This window comes from Ambystoma mexicanum, chromosome 12, assembly GCF_040938575.1.
Source record: "Ambystoma mexicanum isolate Mex_15411 chromosome 12, UKY_AmexF1_1, whole genome shotgun sequence".
In the NCBI taxonomy this organism is placed as follows: domain Eukaryota; kingdom Metazoa; phylum Chordata; class Amphibia; order Caudata; family Ambystomatidae; genus Ambystoma; species Ambystoma mexicanum.
This window is the reverse complement of record NC_090936.1, coordinates 1154303018-1154323130: the sequence shown is the minus strand read 5'-3', so window position 1 is coordinate 1154323130 and position 20113 is coordinate 1154303018. Positions and strand designations below refer to the sequence as shown.

Sequence of the window (20113 nt, the reverse complement as noted above, 5' to 3'; positions counted from 1 at the left end):
ATATATTGAATGTAGTATACCCAAGATCAACTCATTAAGCCAAATGTAGGATACCACAGCCCAACTCCATATATTGAATGTAGTATACCCAAGATCAACTCCTTCATCCACATGCAGTATACCCCAGCCCACCTCTATATATTTTGAATGTAGTATACCCAAGATCAACCCCTTAAGCCAAATGTAGTATTCCCCAGCCCAACTCCATATATTGATTGTAGTATACCCAAGATCAACTCCTTAAGCCAAATATAGTATACCCAGCCCAACTCCATATATTGAATGTAGTATACCCAAGATCAACCCCTTAAGCCAAATATAGTATACTCCAGGTCCATCTCTATATATTGAATGTAGTATACCCAAGATCAACTCCTTAAGCCAAATGTAGTATTCCCCAGCCCAACTCCATATATTGATTGTAGTATACCCAAGATCAACCCCTTAAGCCAAATATAGTATACCCCAGCCCAACTCCATATATTGAATGTAGTATACCCAAGTTCACCCCTTAAACCAAATGTAGTGTACCCAGCCCAACTCCATATATTGAATGTAGTATACCCAAGATCAACTCATTGAGCCAAATGTAACATAACCCAGCCAAACTCTATATATTGAATGTAGTATACCCAATATCAACTCCTTAATCCACATGTAGTATACTCCAGCCCAACTCCATATATTGCATGTAGCATTCCACAGCCTCAGTCTGTAAATCAAATGTAGTGTATGCAATGTTAAGTACTCTTAATGTCTGCCATTTTGGTGGTCTCTTGGCACTAGATCCTTCAAGGGAGGAGATGTTATTGGTAGGAGAGGTAGAGCTAAGAATTGAAAACGAGTGTTCATCAGTGCCGATCGGAAGAACCCCTTCGCTGTGTGGTGGTGTGTTTGTATGTGAGTTGTGGTGAGTACACTTGGAGTATGAGCCTCCGGAAGGCAGCCAAAGGTGCATTTATCCTGTCTGGTTTACTACTGACCAATTCTGTCCTAAGAGCAAGGACAGGTGGAGGGTTGCTGGATGTTTGTGTGTGACAAGCTGGTGGGAGAGATGTAGAGTCTGGATGATGCAAGTGCTCACAGGGTGCAGTGTGTTTGCGTCTGGCTGATGTGCAGTGTAAGGTAGGAAGTGGAAATGTGAGCAGGTTACTGAGGTGCACGAACAATCAAGATGCCACGTATATGGAGCAACAGCTAATCAAGGAGCACTGTGTGTCAAGCAGCAGTCAACGAAGGGGCAGTATATATATGAGGTAACAATGAAGAGCCATATAGGTCAGATAACAAAGGATAACATATCTGCATAGGAACAGTATCCATGAGGCAGCAGCCAATCAAGGAGCGGGATACACGATGTAGCCATCTTGGTGCAATATAAATGAGGCAGAAATCAAGGATCTTTATCTAAGACGCAACAGTCGCGGCATGATACTTATGAAGAGGTCATGGAGTTAACGTACGGCATGAAGCAGTGGTCTGGAGGTCATCTAGGTGATGCAACGAGATAAGGGACCCCAGACTAAGCATAACCAGCCGAGTAAGGAAACATTAAGGAGAACAACGGTTCTGCGGAACTCTAAGGGAAGGGGATTCAACAGGCATTTACAGTAGCTGGTTTCACAGATCAAATCTCTACGCCCTTCCCCTTGATTGAAACAACGTATCTCTCCTTGAGGTTGAACCCTGCAGGGGCTTGGGGAAAGCTGTTTACAAGGGGAAGATGATTATACCTACATTTAATTTTAGGAGTATAACTGTAGATGAGCTCTGCATTATCTTGGCCAAACTCAAGTCATCCTCTTGCAAAGGGGATATATTTCCAGCTTCAGCTATGAAAGCCTGCTAAGAGCTTTTCATCAGCTCCATCACGAAAATAGTTAACACCTCCTTTAAAGAATGATTGGTGTCTACAAGATTGAAGGGCGCTTGGATCGCCCCATTGCTAAAAAACAAGGGCAGGATCCCAAAGTCACTGCTAATTACCGGCCAATATCCAACTAGCCATTTTTATTAAAAATAGTGGATAGAGTGGCCTATGAACAACTACTGAGCCATATAAAAGACCACCCAATTCTTAATGGGGGCCAGTCAGGCTTCAGACCGGGCTTAAGTACAGAATCGGCCTTATTGGAACTGAAGTCCAATATGACGGCTAATATCAACGAGGGGAAAACCATGCTGTTGATGTCATTGGACTTATCTTCTGCATTTGATTTAGTGGACCACCCTCTGCTTTTGAACAGATTACAGGAGGTGGCCAACTTTAGCGATCAAGCGAAGGAGTGGATGCAGTCCTTTTTAAGTAACAGAACTAGGCAGGTCTGCAGTAAGCAAGCAGAAGCTGATCCGGCCCCACTGTGCTGTGGCATCCCGCAGGGGGCTTCTCTATCCCCTGTTTTGTACAACATTTTTACGGCTCCACTTTTCCAACTACTAGAGCAAAAAAGGATATGCTTTTCAAACTGTGAGGATGATTCTCAATGTCTAATCCCTCTGTCGGGTGACTATGAGAAAGACTCCATAATGGTGACAGAAATTTCCGAACTGATACAAGAGTGGATGGATACGAGTGGGCTGGCCTTGAACCACGAAAAAACGGAACTCATGATCATAGGTTCTAGGCCTAGACTACTTAAGCTTAATGGGGAATATGATACATTCCGCATTGCGAAGCACGACATTCCCACTAAAGGAAAAATTAAAAAACTGGGTGTGGTATTTGACCACACACTAAACATGACAGCGCAGGTTAATAGCCTTGTTTCAGTGTCAGACTATTGCATACGGCTACTTTCGCATATTCGCCCATTTCATTCTCAAAAGGGCATGCGAAACAGTTGCCCGGGCCATTATTTCACCTAACATTGATTATTGCAGCTCCCTACAAAGAGGTATTGGCAAAAGAGAATTGGCCAAACTCCAAGTAGTGCAAAATAGCACAATTAGAGTGATTATGGGGATGCGGAAGAGTGAGCATGTGTCAGAGGTGCCCATTGCAGCTAGGATAGATTTTAGACTACTTGCCTATGAATCACTGACAGGGCTTTTTCCTGAATACATAGCCCGCAGACTTAAAAACAAACCAGAACCTCGCTCCCTGCACTCAAGCAGTCTGAAATTGTTGCAAATACTGAAAGCCTCACTTGAATTAGTAAAAAAAACCGGGCCTTCTGGGTGGCTGCTCCCTTCAAGTGGAATGCCCTGCCTGTTGAACTAGGAAACTGCCGCCTTTGGAGTGTTTCAAGAAACAGCTTAAAACGTATCTTTTTGGATAATGGCTGAGCTAGGGTTAGCCTGGTCCGTTATATAGACATTGTGCCCCTTCAGCTTCTTTGGCGCCCGTATGCCTCTGGGCCACTTTGGTAACACCTTATAAATAATTTAGAGTAAAAGGACAGCAAGGGGAATGGTTGGGTAACATGTGATGCTAATTTATCATAAAAGAAGTCACCTTGACGAAGCAATTACAGAATGGTCGGTGCATGTGTACTATTTGCAAATAGCCATTGACATAACATTAACATTGGATGCAGAGGAGAATACCCAGAATACAGAATATTTCAGGCTTTTCTTTAAAGGTACCTGCCGGGGTGGTGACGATCTGCTTGTTAGAAACCAAGAAACCATCACTCGACCCCATGCTCCCCAAAAACTGCTGTCCCATCACATTTCTGCCTTACCTACCCAGAATCATGGAACACTTTGTCACAAGCCAATTCCAGCAACATATTACCAGAAACTACCTCCTCAATCCCGTCCGAACAGGGTTTTTGTTCAGCTGTAGCACTGAGACTGCATCACTTTACATTCTCTGCAACTTCACAACATCACTGATAAAGGACAAACGGCCCTTCTCGTCCTCCTCAACCTCTCTGCAGATTTTCGACACCATAGACCACACCATCCACCTAAACATTCTATTCCACAGGATGAAACTCTCAGGCACCATTTGCAAGTGGTATACCTCCTTCCTCACTGAAAAGGCACGCTTTGTTGCCCTGCTGCCTATCAATCTTATCCCACCCCAATCGCCTACTGCAAGGATCTTCCCGATGCCCCCCTCCTCTTCAAACTATACGCTGAATCCCCCAGACAGACTCTTACAGCTACAACATTCACTTTCACTTACACACAGATGACACACACACACATATAATTTCAAATCATCTCCCCCTCAGAGCTCTGCACCCCCAGAAACTGTCTCTCCACCATAACTGCCTGGATGGTCACCCACTTCTAAAACTCAAACCATCCAAAATGGAGTGCCTACTCATCTGCCCCCCTAGACACAAACCCAACATCACTCCCTGGATCAAAGAACTCGCCAATGACAGCCGACACCTCCCTCTCCATGCTAGTAAAGTCTGTAGGCTTCCCATTTGGCCAACGCCTATCCTTCACGGACCACAGAGCTTCCATCACAAAAGTAAGCAACCTACATCTACACCTCCTATGCAAGATAAGACGCATCCTTTTCCTTGACGACATCTGTACGATGGTCCAGGCTCTAGTCTCTCTAAGCCTAACTACAGACACTCAATCCTCACTGGAGTCTCAACAACACCCTTACGCCCCTGCAAACCATACAGAGCACAGCAGCAGGACTCATTCTACAATTACAAAAACATTCACACGTCACCCCAGTTCTCCCCCCACTCCACTGGCTTCCCACACCCCAGAGAATTGCTTTCAAATTATTCTGAATTCTATACAAGGCCATCTACCTCCAAACTCCATCCTACCTTCACAACAAACTGAAACCCATGACCCACACAAACACCAGAGAAGCCAAACAAGATCTCCTACACATTCAACACTGCAGTGTAGCATGCACACAAAACCAATTGTTCACCCAAGAAGGATCTGGGAACTGCCAATAAGGGAAGGGGCATGATTGTGGACTCCACATATTATCCTAAGCGAAATGCCCAAGGTTTTGACAGGCATTCACTTTTTGCCCCGAGAAAGAGCTGACCGGGCCATGGAAACCACAGGGGCTTAGGTCACCTTTCTTAGTATGTTGGTTGTCAGCTTAAGAGGAATCTGAAACATCACTCTGGCATACCCCAGCACAAATCTACCAATCAGATAAAATATATCCTCAGCAAGACTCAATAAATTAAATCGAGTACATCCCAGCCCAACTCCATTTACTGAATGTAGTCTACTGTAACATACATGTGCATACACCCAGGCTGACTCCATTAACTGTATGTGCTAGGCCTCAGGTCAATTACATAGACCGAAACTGATGTACCCTCCCCCAGCTCCTTCGGTCGAATATAGTGTAACACAGCCCAACTCCATACACCAAAGGTCCTATATCCTGGTCCAATTCCAAGAGTATACTCTCTGTCCAAATGTCATCTGTCACAGGCGTGATCAAGAACACGCCAATGTAATAAAGGTGTTTGTTACATGGACTCCATATTAGCCATTTATTGGCATAACATATTTGAAAGTAAAATAAGCCATTTGGGCCCAGTCACATGTGCCGCAGTGCCATCCAGTGGCCACAAGTCACACGTGCCACAGCGCCACCCAGTAGCCACAAGTTGCATGTGCCACAGTGCCATCCAGAGGCCACAAGTCAACGTGCCACACTGCCATCCAGTGGCCACAAGTCACACGTGCCACAGAGCCATCCAGTAGCCACAAGTCACACGTGCCACAGTGCCATCCAGTGGCCACAAGTCACACGTGCCACAGAGCCATCCAGTAGCCACAAGTCACACGTGCTACAGTGCCATCCAGGGGCCATCACTGCAAGTTCACTTCCAGTTCAGAACCACATGAGCAAAGCATTTCGGTATGCAAAATCAAACCCATTTATAAAGCTCCTAAAGGCTACAAAAAAGAACAAGCATTGGCAATGCCAACAGTTTGGGCTTTTGTGTGGTCATGGGAAAACACTTGCTTGGCACTGCTGTAAAGATATTAACTGGCCATTGAAATTCGGTGTAGCTGCACACATAATGGGCCTCATTACGAGTTTGGAGGTAGCCATGCCATTTTTACCTGCATGGCTACCCCCAAACTCGGGTCCGGGTCCCGAAAAATGGGAATTACCGGGCCATTCCGACCTTTGCGGGCCCGGTAATTTCCATTCTTGGTACCCAGACCCGGTATGACCCTATTCCCATTTGAGCCCCCATAGGGCCCAATGGGAACGGGGAGGATAGTTACATTGGTCCTGTTTATAACTGGACCGTTGCTACCATACTGTTCTGCTAGCGGGTGCCGCACTGCACTCGTAATGTTGTGGAGAAGTAACAACAGCGCCAGTAGCACTACCGGCGCCGTTGTTGCCTTACCGCAACACTTATAATGAGGCCCAATGTCTCTCCTGCCTCACACACTTTGCACAGCACCTTTGGCACTAGAATGCAGCTATCCCCACGATACAATTGGGTGTAGCTGCACACATAATGTCTCTCCTGCCTCACACACTTTGCACAGCACCTTTGGCACTAGAATGCAGCTATCCCAAGATAAAATTGGCCTAGCTGCACACATAATGTCTCTCCTGCCTCACACACTTTGCACAGCACCTTTGGCACTAGAATGCAGCTATCCCAAGATAAAATTGGTCTAGCTGCACACATAATGTCTCTCCTGCCTCACGTACTTTGTACAGCACCATTGGCACTAGAATGCAGCTATCCCCATGATACAATTGGTCGAGATGCACACATAATGTCTCTCCTGCCTCACACACTTTGCACAGCACCATTGGCACTAGAATGCAGCTATCCCCATGATAAAATTCGGTGTAGCTGCAAACATAAAGTCTCTCCTGCCTCACATACTTTGCACAGCACCTTTGGCACTAGAATGCAGCTACCCCCACGATAAAATTCGGTCTAGCTGCACACATAATGTCTCTCCTGCCTCACACACTTTGCACAGCACCTTTGGCACTAGAATGCAGCTACCCCCACGATACAATTCAGCCTAGCTGCACACATAATGTCTCTCCTGCCTCACGTACTTTGTACAGCACCATTGGCACTAGAATGCACCTATCCCCACGATACAATTGGGTGTAGCTGCACACATAATGTCTCTCCTGCCTCACATACCTTGCGCAGCACCTCTGCACTAGAATGCAGCTACCCCCACGATCTTGCATACTCTCCGGGCTACCACTTCACACCCACCCACATGCCTGCTCAACATGGGTGACTAGCAGGGACTTGCCAACCCCTATTAACCTTTGTACTGGCTAAGTGCACACATGCAATCCATTGCTCTCTGACAAATATTCCCATATCTGGACTTTGGTCCCCCGAGGGCGTTCAACCCACAGCGCGTTGAGAATATACCAATAGTGAAAGTCGCTATACAAAGGCCCATTACATTATCTTACATGAAAACAGGTGCAAAATGGCACTTCACGTAGGATAATCAGTGGAGTCGACAGTCATGCCCCTTCCTTTATTGACAATTCCCCAATCTTTTTTCCCCATTGGGTGAAACATTGGCATCTAGTAGCAGTGCCATGCAAATGCCTAATACTTATTCACAAGCCAAAACTGTTGGCTTTTCCAATGCTTATTTTTTAACAGAACTTCAGTGAAGGACATGCATAGTGCTTATAAATTGAATGGCTGAAGGCAGACCTGGTTAAGACATTTTATTACACCAGTAACAGGTTTAACTCTCCGAAGACTGCTTTGAAAAAACCCTGGTGGGCCCTTCCAGTGCTGAGTTTGATTAAGGCAAGAGTTTCCGTGAGCGGGTGTTTTGGTCGGGGAGGGGCAGGAACTGGGTGGGAATGTATTTGTATTTATTGATTTATTAAGTGCCTTACGCCAAAGCGCTGTATTAGCATGACCATACGCAGTAAGTCTGGGTAGGCAAATAACCAAACAGCACCTACAAGCTGTGTGTTCCTCCTCTTTTCTCCCTATCTGTACTCTAATGCAATAGTTTCGGCTTATAGGTGGCTCTGCCACCCAATAGCCCCAACTAAAAATGAAAGAAATCCCTTATGGTGGTTCTCCATCTGGGAAAATACCTTAATTATTTGTAAAAGAAATAATTACAGGCTGTTTGTCCTCTACTATGCATAGCAATGATGTTTAAAAAATATTGTAAGTGCGCACATTTAAAATTTGGGGGAAATGATTTAAAAGGCCATTGTTGTAATATATGTAACCCTTTTTTCGGGGACTTTCCGTTTTTCTTTTATGCTAAAACCTTATTTTGTGAATACTGAATTGAAATAGGGTGGGAAAATACTCAATTAGAGAAGCAAGCATAGAGGATGGAGACAAGAAGCCGAAATATGAAAAAGTAACTTTAAATGCATTGTGGGAAGCCCTCTAACATCTCCTCTTGTCTCCTCCATCATAAGCTCTCTGTACACCCCGGTGTATGAATGGCGGTCTGTGCGTCTCCCCTGGTTTGTGCATCTGTCCGCCTGGATATTACGGCGCCAACTGCGACAAAGGTATGTTTTTGAAACAAGGCCATGCTGACGTATATTTAGGATCAAGCCACCTATCAAACTATCCTTCCTCCCGTCGTTTTACAAAATGGCTGCTGGCATTTCTTGCTCTAAAGTGAATTTTAAATTTGAGCAGTGCTCTTGTTTTTTTTAAAGTTTCTTTATTAAGTGTGGTCCAGACCACATGGTAGTGCTTCATAGTTGTCATGGCTACGGCCACAACAGCTGATCACGAATCCTAGGCATACATTGTGTGATATTGGATGGGTGTATTCAGTTGGAGTGCAGAGCATGCACAAGTCTGGGTATTCTTAAAATAAGAACATGTCAACCTAGCACATGCATGAGTTGTCGTGGCTGAGAGATAAAGGAAATTGTGGGCACTTCACTTATAGTTTTGTGACCGGACATTGAAATTTGAAGAATCCTGATCATATACTGTCATTCGCTGCGCGATAAGGCTTGTCTTCAGCGGTTAACAGTAATTTAAGCAGTCATTATTTTACACTTGTACACAGATACAAAGCAAGCCACAATGCCCCCAGGCTGTTGCACGCTCTACAAATATGAATTAATAAATACATAAGAAATTGATATATATGGGCCAATTCATAAAGGGGTTAGTACAAATAACTCTGACTTACTACTACTCAGAGTAAGTCAGTAGCACGTTATTTTACTACTGATTTACTCAGAGTAAGTCAGAGATATTCATTACATAACAAATGGTCTTCTCCAGGTTTAAGTCAATGCTAAGTCAGAGATATTTCTTTATGAGCCGGCCACTAAGTGTATATGGTGAGCACTTAAATGGCAGAAAGTGTGTAGCGGCCACCACTTGTAGAATACAATACTAATATTCATCCCATGGACTGGAATATTCAATGATATATTTGACCGACCCCAGTAAACCCATGTGCCCCGTGAGACTGGAATGACAGAACCACAGAGAACCTTCAATGGTGCTGTGGAAATCCTGGTGGCTCAACACCACTGCTGTCCTCAAGGTATTCCAAAATCACTGTTTGCTTACCAAAATCATTCACAACATTACCTGTTCATGAATCGTGTCTCTTTAATTCACATGATTTCAAGTACAAATGATTATTAAGAGGACAGCCAGATTAATCCAATGCATGCGGACCAGGGCCTCCTTCATACAGCTATACACAACAGATTAGCACCCCAACTGTCTCATTCCAAGGTAACTGTGGTTTTCATAACCTTCAACATCATTTCCCTAACTTCCAGCAGCATGTATATTTCACATAGTCACATGCAGTGAGGATCTAGGCTTGCTTGAGTTCTTCCATGGAGAGCCCTTTCCCTGACGAAGAATCCTTGGATCTGAAAGGCATTGGATTAATCCTTCGGGCAGTGTAATGTTTTGAATCATGTATGAATGTTTGAATCTTTTGATGATGGCAGTGGCATGTCACCACCAGGATTTACCCACCGCTACAGAAGGTTCTCTGTTGATATTTCTTTGAGTTTATAAATGCCCCCACGCCGGGATGCAGATGTCCCTTATATAGACACTCTGAAGTAACTTAGATATACAATATTGTCATGTACTATATCTGGTATCATACCAAATAAGATTTGCCCATGAATTGTTTTTTCATTGAGTATCAAAAGAAATGCCAACCCGCAACACCGAACTCAACTATAGATATAGGAGGGCAATGTTTCAATTATATTATAGGTTACTTATAACACGCTTAATACCCAGAGACCCGGGGATCGAACCTGTGTTGCTCTGTGTCGTCTTGTTTCCAAGGCGAGCACGTTGCCACTGAGCTATCCTCCCGAGACAACAGCCAATCTGCAACAGCTTTCTTCAAAAGAAGAGGAGAGAGGACATAATACTTAATAGCCACAGTCTATGATTATTTTTGATCATTTTCATGTAAACATGCCCATGGATTTAATGATATTACTTTCTAGTGGTTCTATGTGATTTTACTGACAGAAATGTCGATGATATTTTTACCAAAATAAATCAATTGAAAAAATCTATGAAATTTATATTTATTTTGATTTGGGCCTGACCACCCAAACCCTCCATTTCCCTTTGTTTTTAATCCCCCAAGACCCTCTGCCCCTGTTTTAACCCCTATACATTTCTTTTTTTTTTTAAATCTGTGTGTTTCAATGGATTTAGTTCAGTAAAAAATACATCTAAATTTGATTTGCTGGTAAAATCACTGGATACACTTTCTAGTACATTTACGGCGAGTGAAGCACACAAAGAGAGAGCGTGAAACAGACAGATGATGACGAGTTCTATCACCATGCTTCACACAATCCAAATTCAACATGTTCTACGTATAAGTGATTGCATCAAAGACAAACATCTTTATTAAACCCATTACAATAGTTTGCTGGGCAATTCACTTTTTTACCTAGAGTGCCCATTGTTTCGTTGTGAATGGTCTGCGAAAAAAGCGAAGGATAGGAGTGGATATAACATTATGTAGGCAAATATATGAGCCTATTAATTGCTCTTGGTCTTAAATGAAGGTCTTGCAGGATCTCGGTTACTTCTCAGTTCGTTAACAATTGTTTCAGTTTTGTCATCTATAGAATGAACTTCATCAGGACTAAATTTAATTTGCAAGACATCAGCAGCAATTGAGTTATGGGCTGTGAACAGTGCACATGCAGTAGAATTCTAAAGGCATAGGTAACGTGATTTTTGGTTCCCGACTTCAAAAATCCTGTAATATAGATAAAAGTGAAGAGAAGTGAAAACTAAGCACATTTCAGAACACATTTTTATCAATAACTCTTCGCAGGATACAAATCTCTTTCTCTTGACGGACAGTTGAATAGTGAATAATTTACATACATCTTAAACCTTCATAAATGGAATACAGAGACTTTCAAATCATAGAACCTGAATGTTAAAACAATTACAATCAATTCCACCAGTAATATTTGGTAAGATCCTTAAAATCCATACAAGGAATATAGTTAAATTCATCACGCATTGTCATTAAAACAACATCATATTAAATCGATAAATCGAGCAACAATATACATAGTAAAAACACATATTAAAACTTTTTAACTCAAATGAGGAATAGTAACACTTAGCTATATTTTCCTTCCCCAGATCGGTTTCCTAGCCAGGAGCAGCTACGATAGGGCCTAAAATTCCCGGTTATATAGGGAGAGGTTGGAAAACCAACTATCTTGTTTCCTGCTCATTATAAGGGTTCAGGGATTGAATGAATGATGCAGTCGCCAGGCCCTCTGAGGTGTTCTGGATATTAATACACTGAGACCAAATTTAATTGCCGTCCCCCCGAACTCCCCATTTGACAAATTTAGCCATATAGATAGATCTTTTTTTGCATGAAAGTAATAGGTTCTTCACAGTTTCGGTCTCACCGTCCTTCTCACAAAATTGGCAGAAGGAGTCTTCCACCCCTATCATATTCCTGCGTAATAGCACTTCCCTGGGAGGCAGAATGTTCCAGCATAATTTTAAGAGAACCATCCTGTAATATCGGTTTGGGAATTGCAAGAGAAGCAGAGATACAGTCCCATGTTTCTTGTGATCCCACTGTAGATGACTCAATGAGGGATAAGCATGGAATCTTTCTACGGTTGTGGTTCAGTCTCTCTCATATAACAATTGTTTGACCTTATCTGGATTAGTAACCAGTGTTTCTCTATATCTGTGTCCAGGTCATCTAGTATTTGATCACAGATATCCCGGATCACAGACATAAATGCAATAGAGTCATTTCCCAAACCATGCATGGGCACCATTTTACCCAAATTGACATATAGCATATTCAACACTAGGGCAACCAGACTACGAAATAGGGAAAGCAATCTCCATCTCACCCTGGCCTCCAAGGATGCTATTCTCAATTCATACCCGATAGCCGCCATAGGGATATTGTTAGGTAGCTTAAGTGTCCATCTCCATAGCCTTCCCTCCAGTAGTTCCTAAAACTTCGCTAGTTCACCATAGTGTAACTCCATCCCATATATCAATTTACACACTACTTTACCTTCATAGAAGCCAATCTACGATTTAATTGAAAACCGTCCACATTTTTGGTCCAGTTTGATCATTTGATTAGTCAAATTGAGGGCTTACTGATTAAGGAAAGAGCGAAGACCGCATCCCGAAAGTTGGGCCAGAAGGCGGAATTCCAGGTAGAGGATGTTCGGTGTGCACTCCAAGGATGCCTCCTGTATGCTCCAATTCTGGCTTTTTCTTTTCCGTTCCCTGGACAGCACCAAAACACGGGTCTTCCTAGGGTTGACAGTCAATCCATTTCTGATGCAAAATTTGCACCTTTATCAATTAAGCGTTGAAGGCCAACTTTGGTGCAGTCGAGGAGCAGGAAGTCGTCTGCATATGTCAACCAGGGAATGCGCTGTTCTCCCAATTTCGGGGTTACCAGACCTGCCTCTGTCAGATAGTCACCGATATCAGACACATATAGATTAAAGAGACAGGAGGCAAGCGAGCAGCCCTGTTTGAGGCCCACCAGGGGTTCAATCCTACGCGACAGGTTCCCCTCCAAATGAAGTCTCACGCGGATTCCTGCTTTATCATAGAGGCCCATAATTAGCCTCAGAAGGCCTCCCGGAATCCCCCAATTTGCAAGTTTAGACCACAGGCGGCTCCGAATCACACAGTCGAAAGCTGTCAACAAATCACTTGAGGCCGCAAAGATGTCTCCACCATACTTTCCTCGGGCAGTTTCCTGTAATGCCCTCATAACTAATCCATTCATATCCATCGAATGACCTACTCTGAACCCCGTCTGGAATTTGTTTAATCGGGAAGTAGTGGTCATCCACTCGTTCAGATATGATAGCAAGATTGAGGTGAACATTTTACAATCAGCATCAATTAATGCTATGGGACGATAGTTTCTGGCCTGATCTCTCTCACCACGTTTAAAGATTGGAACCACATAGTAGTATGCCAAGCGGTCAGGATATCTCCATTGTATTTAATAGTCTTTAAAATCATGGTGAGGATCTGCACCCAGACAATGGGGTGACCCTTAAAGGTGTTATTTGTCAGGCCATTCGGTACTGCTGCCTGGGAGGATTTGGCATTTTATATAAGCTTTAACACGATCTCATATTCAATAAATAGGCCACCAATCTTCACCACCAATTCGATGTATTGCATTGGGGTCCTCAGTCAGTGTCCCAAGGGAGATCCCATATAACTTTCAGAAAAAGTCAACCCATTGTGCCTCAGAAACCACGTTCTGTTGGCTAACAATAGTGCTGAGTTCTTGGTCATTAATTAGTGCCCAAAAGGCTCTCAGATATCTTTTGACTAGAGTGCGTAACACAGTTTCAGCATCCTTTTGAAGCACATCTGCCTTTCTTGACTTGCAATAGCTTTTATACCTTTGTGTCACCCATTTAATTCTATTTTTTTTTCTGTTTCATCCTAGCCAGAGCATCAAATCGATCTCAGATTTGCATAGAAGCTTTCACACAGGCCCACGGGTGGTTAAGAATATGTCTGTTTTTATGACTAGAAGGACCTAGCCTCATATTGGGGGAAGACCTATCAATCAGGCAACCCAGGTTATTTTCAAATTTGGTGGGAGTGAAGACATGGAGTTTCTGTTCCAGAGAACTAGAACTCATAAGGCAGGTTAATACATTATTAAGGGTCACTATGTTTTGGTTGGTCCCTCTAATCTTTCTTCCCTATCTTACTGTTCTAAGATTGGTAAAATCCCCCTTAACTGTCTTAAAGTCCACTTTCAGAACTCCATGGTCACTCCACTTAATTGAGAGAGATCCTGTCCCTGTACTATGATTAAAGGAGATCACATCTGTGAAGATGTAGTCTATGGTTGAGGAGCTATCGCTTCAATGCCAAGTTGGTATTGTATGATTAGTAGCATACAGACTTCTATTCAAACAGACCAGACCCATTGACTCGAGTGAAAGGTTCCACATTCTCCCACAATAATACATTTGTTTTCCAGTGATTATTCCTGGCAAGGACTCCCAGGGATCATTGTCGTCATTAGACTGACAGAAATCCGAATTGAGATCACCTGCCAGCATAACTCTACCGTTTGGAGCTTCTCCCTGCCAGTTCTGAATTAAATTTGTGATTATATCCAAAAATGTCCCTAGTTCAGCTATTCCCCTATGCCAGTAAACATTGGAGACAAGAATTTAGAGATTCCCCACCGGGGAAAATACTTTAATAGCCAGGATCCCCAGCGGTAAGTCAGGCACTACCCTAGATGAGAATCCTAATGTCCCCTTAATAGCAGTCAAAAGTCCTGCCGAGGGACTCCCTCCTCTATTTTGTTGCGCAAGTTTGGGAGAATACGTCATAGCCATCAATAGAAAGACTGACCAAAGGCCATGTTTCTTGTAACAAAATACAATTGCATTTTTTTAACATGGCAATGGTATCGGCGTTAGGTGATAGATGAAGGTTCCCCCTAGTATTCCATGACAACAACTTCAAATTAATATATTCCTCTATTAACCCTTAAGGTTCTATGGATATGGAGAGGCTATCATTTCCACAGGGCAGCTGTGATTTGAGCCCAATCTGTGTTCTGTTTATTAGCACCTCTATACTGTTGTCTCCCTTGCCTCTATCGGGATGGAACACATCTTTTAAATTCCCGCCATAGTTATGGTTGCTTTTTTAAAATTTGATTTTATTAATTTCTATTCATAGCCAGTCACAGTATGTGAACAAAATACAAACTCAAGGTTACAGAACAGTATTGGAGCATTTGAAAACTATTATCTCGTCATATATCTTTTATATACATCCGTCTTTGAGCTACAATGATTTAACATGACTTTGCCTTCTCCCTCCCTCCTCCCCCCTGTGGGTCGAGCAGACATCTTAGGGAATATATCTTTACATGTCTTTGAATGGTCACAGTTGCTGAGGGAATTATCCATTGGATGAGTCGTTCTTTTTTCCCCCCTTTGTTCAGAACCCCTTAGGTCACTTCCTTTACGTTTCATCCCAGTGTATCAAACATCTTGACATTTTAAGTCCCCTCACATGTGTTTATTAACAAAGTCCATCCATAGAGCCTCACATTGTGAAGATCTCCCGTGGAGAGATGCTGTTATCTTCTCCATTCGTTCTTGCACGGGACCGTTCTGGACTTCCATTTTGTTACAAGTATGGAGCGGGCTGCTAGGAATAACTGGGGGGCCAGACCTTTAACCCTACTCCATTCATCTTCACTTTTTTCAAGGTCAAATAATATGAGATGGGGCTCAGGAGTTCTTTGGATACCGTCTATTTCTTTGATCCAACTCAAGACCTCGTCCCAAAATACTCTTATTCGGGAACAGCCCCACCACATATGCCAATAATCAGCAACATCCCCACATTCCCACCAGCATCTTGGGTTAATCGTTCAGAACATTTTAGAAAGCCTGAGAGGGTCATATTGCCATCTATCTAACAGTTTGATAGCATGTAATTTGTATTGGCATGATATAGACGTTTGCGATGCCGCTTTGCACATCCTTCCCCACATGTCTGGGCTAATATGCTCACCCAGGTCTCTCTCCTATCTACATCTCAGTGGGTCTGTGGACCCATCCCCTGCTTCAACCAATTCCTTGTACATAGCTGATATCAGGCCCTTCATCTCTGTCCTAGAGTCTAGTAACTTTTGAAAGGGGTAAGGTCTCACATCAGCTTGTCTTTCCATGCTGGTTAGAATGCCTTTAATTTGTATGTATTGAAAGGTGGACAGTGTGCCTATTCCCAGGGCTTCAGTCAGTTCCGGCAGTGTGATAAATGAATCTTTTTTCTGTAGTTGCCCACCCTCTATAGGCCAGCCTCATACCATGTTTTGAATCTCTCTACATTGGGGAAATGATCATTTATTCCCGGGGACCATAAGTATCTCAGTGGGGATGGCCATGTAGAGATCTTTTGCATCCTCTGACCTTTTCTCTGACCTTTTCTCCAAATTCTCCAAATTCCCCATATGGTACTCAGGATTGGGTGGTCTTTGAGTCTATTATGGAGTTTCTTCCTTAGGGCCCAGAGCCACTCCGAGACCGTGGCCGGTGATAAATAGTGATTGTCCATGTGTATCCATTGAGGTTCTTTGTGGTTGTGTAAGTGGGGAATTAAGACCTCTAGTTGGGCTGCTTCACAATATTTTCTAAAATCGGGGAGTCCTGCTCCGCCTTTGTCTTTGGGAAGTATTAGGGTGTTGTATGAGATCCTTGCCTTCTTTCCCTCCCAGATGAATTTTACCATGGCTTTCTTGGCTTTGAGGAAGAATTTATTGGGTATTTCTATAGGTAGCATTTGAAAGGGGTACAAGAAATAGGGAGGCAAACCATTTTGATAGCGTTAAGGCGCCCTAGCCAAGAGATCGTCAACTTACTCCATTTGCTAAGGTCGGCGTGAAATTGTTGGAGGAGAAGGGGGAAGTTGGATTCATATAAATCAGCCAGGTCTTTAGTGATCTGTATTCCCAAGTATTTCAACTTAGAGTGTTCGGTCTTGAGCCCAAGTGAGGAATACCTGGTTTTGTTTGTCTCTGTCGGTCCCGTAGTGGAAATAGAATGGCTTTGTTCACCTTAAACCCGGAGCGTTGGCCGTATTCTTCTAGTAGATAGAGAGCCCAGGGAATGGACGGCATGGGATTCGTCATATGCATGAGTATATCATCGGCATAGAGGGACACATTATACTCCACCACTCACAGTCGAATTCCCTCTGTGCCAGGGTTCAAGGGAGAGTGCAAAAAGGATTGCGGAGAGGGGGCATCCCTGTCGACTGCTGCGTCCTAATTTGAACCATCTAGAGTATTCTCCGTTCACAAATATCGATGATTTGGGGGCTGTATACACCGCCTGTATTCCCCTTCTGAACCTTGGGCCGATCCCCACCTTACTCAGGACTGCTCTCAAGAAACCCCACTCCACCCTATCGAAGGCTTTCTCTGCATCAATTGAAAGGAGGACAGGTTCATTGGGAATGTTCTGGGATGCGTGAATAAGATGGAGGGTTTTACGCATTGTATCCGCGCCTTGTCTCCCCAGTATGAATCCAACCTGTCTGGGGTGTATGAGTTGTGGCATTAGTGTCTCTAGTCTAGCGGTGAGAACCCTTGTGTACATTTTCACGTCTAAATTGAGTAGAGAGATTGGGCAGTACGATCCACATTTTCTGGGGTCTCTTCCTTCTTTGGGGATTATCGTGATCGGGGCACGGATGAAGGGGTCTGGGGCATTCCTTGTCTCGAGTATTTCATTAAAGAATTTCATCAAGAATGGTGTTAGTTGTGCACTAAAGGATTTACAGAATCCGGCCGTATAGCCATCTTCGCCCGGGGATTTGCCTAGTGTTAGCCTCTTTATAGAATCTTGTACTTCTTGCTCAGATATGGGGGATTCTAGCAGGTCAGAGTCGAGGCCTGATATCTTGGCCATATTAATAGAGGACAGGTAAGTCTCAGTGTCATGTTGGTCGGGGTTTGTTTCTGAGGTGCATAAGGTCTCGTAGAAGGCGGCAAAGCATTCAGGGATGGTAGGGGGCAGTGCAGTGTCTGCTGGGATGGGGTCATCCTCGATTATTTATAATACTTTCTGCTCAGCTCTTTGATCTCTGAGTCTTGCAGCTAGTAGTGTCTCTGCCTTGTCTAATTTTTCATAGAATTTCTGTTTCAGGAGTCGAAGCTTGCGCACTATATGCTCGTGTTCTAACAGTCTCAGTTCCTCTCTTTTTCTTTTTACTTCGTTAATTTTGTTGGGATCATTTACCTCATCTCTCATAATTTCTCCCTCCAGCTGACAGATTGCTGTTCTGAGCCTGTGTTCAATGATCTTTCTCGCCCTCTTCTTTTATTAAAATACCTCTCCAGGTGGCTTTCCCCGCTTCCCAGACTACCAGTATTATTTAGTTTGAGGTATTCGTTAATCTCCATCTCCATTGCTATCCTGAAGACAGGATCCTTCCAGAGACTTTCGTTACTTCGCCATTCCCCCCCCCCTCATCACTGGCAGATTCTCCCACCGGATATCTGCTACCACCAAGTCATGGTCTGAAAACGTAACTGGGATTATCTCTGCAAGTGTTGTGATGTCCGAGAGATCCTTGGATAGATATATATAATCGATTCTGGTAAATGTATTGTGTGGGTTGGAGTAGAAGGTGTAGCCTTGTTCATTTGGGTGCATGTCTCTCCACACATCTCTCATTCCATATGTGTCCATCATCCCCTTGAATTCTGTGCGGTGTCCCCTAGTTTGGCCTCTCACGTCTGGATTACCAGGTTTCCAGTATTCAATGGAGTCTGCCCATTGATTGAAGTCTCCCCCTAGAATGATATGGCCTGAGTCCTCTAGCATAATTTTAGGGATCGTTTTAGCCAGAAACATAGCCTGTCCCATGTTGGGGGAGTAGAGTGTGGCAATCGTGACTTTCAACCTCAAATTCTATACCCTTTCTGATAAGGATCCCCACTCCTCCTTTTCTTAGTGGTCCAGATCCCGAGAGCTCCATCCCGACACGCTTCCCTAGAATTTGCCGTTCTTCCCCTTTAGCATACTTTGTCTCTTGTAACAGGAGAACATCCGTCTTTGCCCTACGGAATTCTCTGGATACCAGTGACCTCTTAGTTGGCAAGTTGAGACGTTTTACATTGAGTGTCCCAATCCTTAGGGAATTCCCATTCCTTGCTTCAATAGTCAGTGCCATTGGATAATTTCGTGGGGAAATTGCTTACAATCCGTGACCAGTATTTTATTTGCCCATAAGTTTCCCACTATATCGAGCGTTTTGGACCAATAAAGATGCCGATGCAACCCCATCCCCTTGTCTGCTTTCCCTCCCTCCACCTTCCCTTCCTTTACCCAGTTGGTGGCGTCCGATCGAGGCAGGTTAGTAGCACCGGTCTTGCATCGAATACACCTTACCATACACCTATGGGGGCCGTTACTTCACGCCCCTTGGCTTGACGTTATGGTTGCTTTTTGATGGTTGTTGCACTATCTCCGTTGTTTTAACCTCAAACCCCAGTTGTCCTAAAGTATCAGTTTCAGCCAAAACAAGATTCATTACCAACGGAGAGTTAAAGTAGATATTACATCTCTCACGCCAATCGTGATCTGGGAACTGGATCCTATTAAGATCACAGGAAGATAACAGGCTCAAGTTTGGGATTTCTGCAAACATTTTAAGAATATTTCCCCTATTAAGACAAACTGGCGTATTCGGTCTCCAAAGGCTCGTTATCTGGACTATTTGTGTAACTTGGGTTCCTCTTTCAATGTTCTCATTAATACAATCGAAAGTCCCCTAAATACCACTATTACTACTATACATAGATTGGGATTGACCCTTAGTACTCTGGGAACCTACTACTCCCGGGACATGACGTAACCTATATCAGTGGCTTAAGTGGTCTTTGGGATAGTCATGGGTTGCAAAATTTGTGACATTAGGGACATATCTCTTCCCCCCAAAATTTAGCCTGTTCTGGGAGCTCTGCTAAATTCTTGCCCGATATATCCATAGAGGGTAGTACCCTCTACTATCAATTCATGCAGGGGATATGGCACAGAAAGGGGTGACAATTTCTCACATAGTTGCTTGGCTTTCTATCTTTCTGTCGGTACTGTACCTTCGCCAACCCAAGC

At 43.6% G+C, this 20113-nt stretch overlaps 1 protein-coding gene across 2 annotated transcripts in view; it reads left to right on the top strand.

Moving 5' to 3' along the window:
* WIF1 (WNT inhibitory factor 1) overlaps nt 1-20113 on the top strand; it is a 358763-nt gene that overhangs the window by 239327 nt on the left and 99323 nt on the right. For both annotated transcript variants that reach the window (XM_069629749.1, XM_069629750.1), the window contains one exon: nt 8363-8458. In XM_069629749.1, the coding sequence (XP_069485850.1) occupies nt 8363-8458 (96 nt within the window). The remainder of the gene's footprint in view (nt 1-8362; nt 8459-20113) is intronic.